The sequence below is a fragment of the Tripterygium wilfordii genome, chromosome 12 (assembly GCF_013401445.1).
Source record: "Tripterygium wilfordii isolate XIE 37 chromosome 12, ASM1340144v1, whole genome shotgun sequence".
Lineage (NCBI taxonomy): Eukaryota > Viridiplantae > Streptophyta > Magnoliopsida > Celastrales > Celastraceae > Tripterygium > Tripterygium wilfordii.
The window spans coordinates 4,154,864-4,157,883 of record NC_052243.1 but is presented as its reverse complement, the minus strand read 5'-3'; the positions used below and the strand labels follow the sequence as shown (position 1 = coordinate 4,157,883).

Genomic DNA, 3,020 nt, shown 5'->3' with positions numbered 1-3,020 from the left:
ACGCTTGAGATGATCCATCTTTCACCGAGAGTCTTACAGATTTCAGTGTTTTTGTCCTAATTATCTCAAATACTAAGGTGGACGCACAATATTTCATATGGATCGTGCGTCAATCTCATCATTTGGGATAGTTGAGACAAAAATAGTGGATTCCTTACCTCAACTTATATAAATGCAGCAGCAGTTCTTATGGCCTTATCTATCCAACCAAACATTCCAAGTCCAAAGAAATACACAATAAAAGCACATGCCAAATAGCAATCAGCTAGTCCATTCCTAATGAATTACAAAGAATAAAGTAACCTTACACCACAGCAACACAATCCTCAATCCCCAATCTTGCTAAAGAGGATTTGTGCTCCATATTGGGGCTGCAAGCTTACAAACAACATTGGGGAATGAACATAAGTAGGTGATACCACAAACGAATACTCCTTGATGATCATAGCCAAGACAGTTCTCGCCTTCGCCATGGCTAGTGTTTGACCAACACAATTTTTAGGACCTAACCCGAATGGGAAAAATGAAGCCATGTGTTTCCTAGGCTCTGAAAATCTCCGCGGATTGAAATTGTTCGCATCTTCCCCCCATATGTTAGTGTCATGATGTAAAGCAGGCAAGGGCAAAAACAACTGCGTTTTGGCAGGAATGTCAAGATTCCCCAACTTAACATTCCTTAACGCTTGCCTAGTCAACATGATAGCTGGTGGGTATAGTCGAAGCGTTTCGTTCAGTATCATGGTCACCTGTTCAATAATGTCAAACAACATTGTAGTGACATCCACCCAAATAGATCAAGAAAACACAATAACCAAACAAGTATATATATAACAACTAACCCCCATTTTTGTGATCTAAAGATCGCGAGATGTTCTTGGCAAAAGCAATGATAAAATATGAGACTGGGCAAGCGAATTTACTTACAATCTTGAGATCATTTAAATTCTCTGCTACTGGAATCCCTTGATCTCCACAAACGCGAACGATTTCTTCTCGTGCCTTATTTTGCCAATCTTGGTTCAATGCCAAGAGGATTAGTGTCCAAACCATGAGATTGGCAGTTGTTTCCTTTCCTGCAAAATAAAAGGTCTTGCATTCGTCTATTACTTCTTCTATAGACAATGTCTCCTCCACACCATCCTGATTCTTATAAGCGGACATAAGGAGACTAAGTAGATTCCTCGAATTCGATTCTACTATGTTGTTTGTTTTGATTAGTGCCCATATCGATTCACGAGTTTCCCTGTCCAATCTCCACCTCTGTCTGTTCTTCTTTGTAGGCAAAAACCTGTTCACATAACACAAAATGTGAGACTAAAGAAACCTACACTGCCCAAGTAAAGAAACTATATATATACTATAACCTGAAGCCTGGAATGTATATATTTCTTGCAGCTTGTGAGAACAAGTGCATTTGCTGCTCTTGTAATGCGAAAATTCGCTTTCCTTCTTCGTAACTACTCCCAAAAGCTGTTCTGGAAATCAAGTCCGCAAAGAGATCATGGAGTTCTTTGAACACATCTATCTCCATCTCCTCTCTTCCTCCTCTCATTTCTTCCCACTTATCCAGCATTTTTGTAGTACTAGCTACAATGTCTGGCACCCAACTCTGAAATTAAGAACAGGATTAATTTTATGGTGCTGAGGCCCATGGGCCTGACAGAGAATTTGGGCTCGTTGTCTATTGACCCAACAAATATAAGCTCATTGACCCAACAAATAATGAAAAAACCACTGAAAATCAGTGTTTTTTAAATATCGATTCGGCCGTGTTAAATTGATTTTACACATTTTTTTAATAATTTTAAAATTTTAATTAATAATCTGAATTTCCAGAAGGAGTGCTCAAGTAAATTTTTGAAGAATCACACTATGACGAGAATCTAAGATTTTATTTATAAGAGTAATGGTTGTAAATTTTTTTTTAGAATTTTCCATATGAGATATTTGTTGTTGTATGGGTTGAAAAAATGCTATTAATTAGAAAATTGCTAAAAATACCTTAACTCGCTCCCCGCTAAAAGCCCGGTTTACGATCCTTCTATGAAGAGCCCATTTATCACCATCAAGCCCAACAAGTCCCTCTCCAAAGAGCAGCTTTGACAAAGGGTTGAAGTCAACCTTGCCAAACACCCCGCTCGAATTCATTAAAACCTCCTTGACGAGATCCGGGTCGAATGTGGCCAATCTGGGTCTGGATCCAAACCAGTAGAGAAACGTATTCCCATACAGTCGTGACCACACGAAATAAAATGGAACCACTCTGTGAAGGATATCATGATTGAATGAAGTTGTCTTTGATTGGGCTTCTGCAAATAGACGGCGGATCTCGGCTGTGTTGCCGAAAATCGGACGGTAACCAGGGCCCGATATGCCTTGCCTTTTGAAGTGGTTTTGGATTCTCCATGGAATGAATATGCATGAGAGTAGGAACTTGGAGAGTATAATGAGAAGAAGAAAGAGCAGAAGCAAAAGGAGTGACTGCATTTGTGAATGCTAGGGAGGGCGATTGATGATGATTTTGAGATTTAAAGAGGGAGTTGAATTATTTAATTTTTTTTATTTAATTATTGTTTTCCCGACAATCTCTGTCATGACTCATGGATTCCTGGTTTAGTGCCCAAAAAAGACAAATTTTTATTAGCTTTTTTATGAAAATATTTTAAAACCACTATGATAGAAAAGTATTGTTGTCTTTTTTTTTTTAAGAAAATATATTTATCTAAAGGTATCTTAACAGATTCTATAAATACATATAAAATATCAATGAATTTCATTATTCCATTTATATTTTTGCAAAAATAAATTCATCAAAAATCAATTGATATTAATGAAAAACATCCAATTTTTTCCTTATTACAATCAGCGCAATGTTTTTAGTGACACGCCAAATATTTTTCTGTCAATGCAACTCGCCTCACCTCATAATACTTAAGCTCGGCATGTTTATTAAAGGAGAAGAACTCGAGTCCAACCTTAAATGGGCCACCCGCGAATAGCTCACTAGCTAGCTTGTCTCG

At 37.6% G+C, this 3,020-nt stretch overlaps 1 protein-coding gene across 1 annotated transcript; it reads right to left on the bottom strand.

Annotated features, from left to right (window-relative positions):
- Nucleotides 1-248: 248 nt before the first annotated feature.
- LOC120010643 (cytochrome P450 734A1-like) lies at nt 249-2,567 on the bottom strand. Its single transcript, XM_038861434.1, has 4 exons — nt 2,002-2,567; nt 1,365-1,609; nt 925-1,288; nt 249-746 (listed from the first exon to the last, which is right to left on the bottom strand). The coding sequence occupies exons 1-4, from the start codon at nt 2,485-2,487 to the stop codon at nt 327-329; spliced, it is 1,515 nt and encodes a 504-aa protein (XP_038717362.1). The 5' UTR covers nt 2,488-2,567; the 3' UTR covers nt 249-326.
- Between the last annotated feature and the right edge of the window lie 453 nt (nt 2,568-3,020).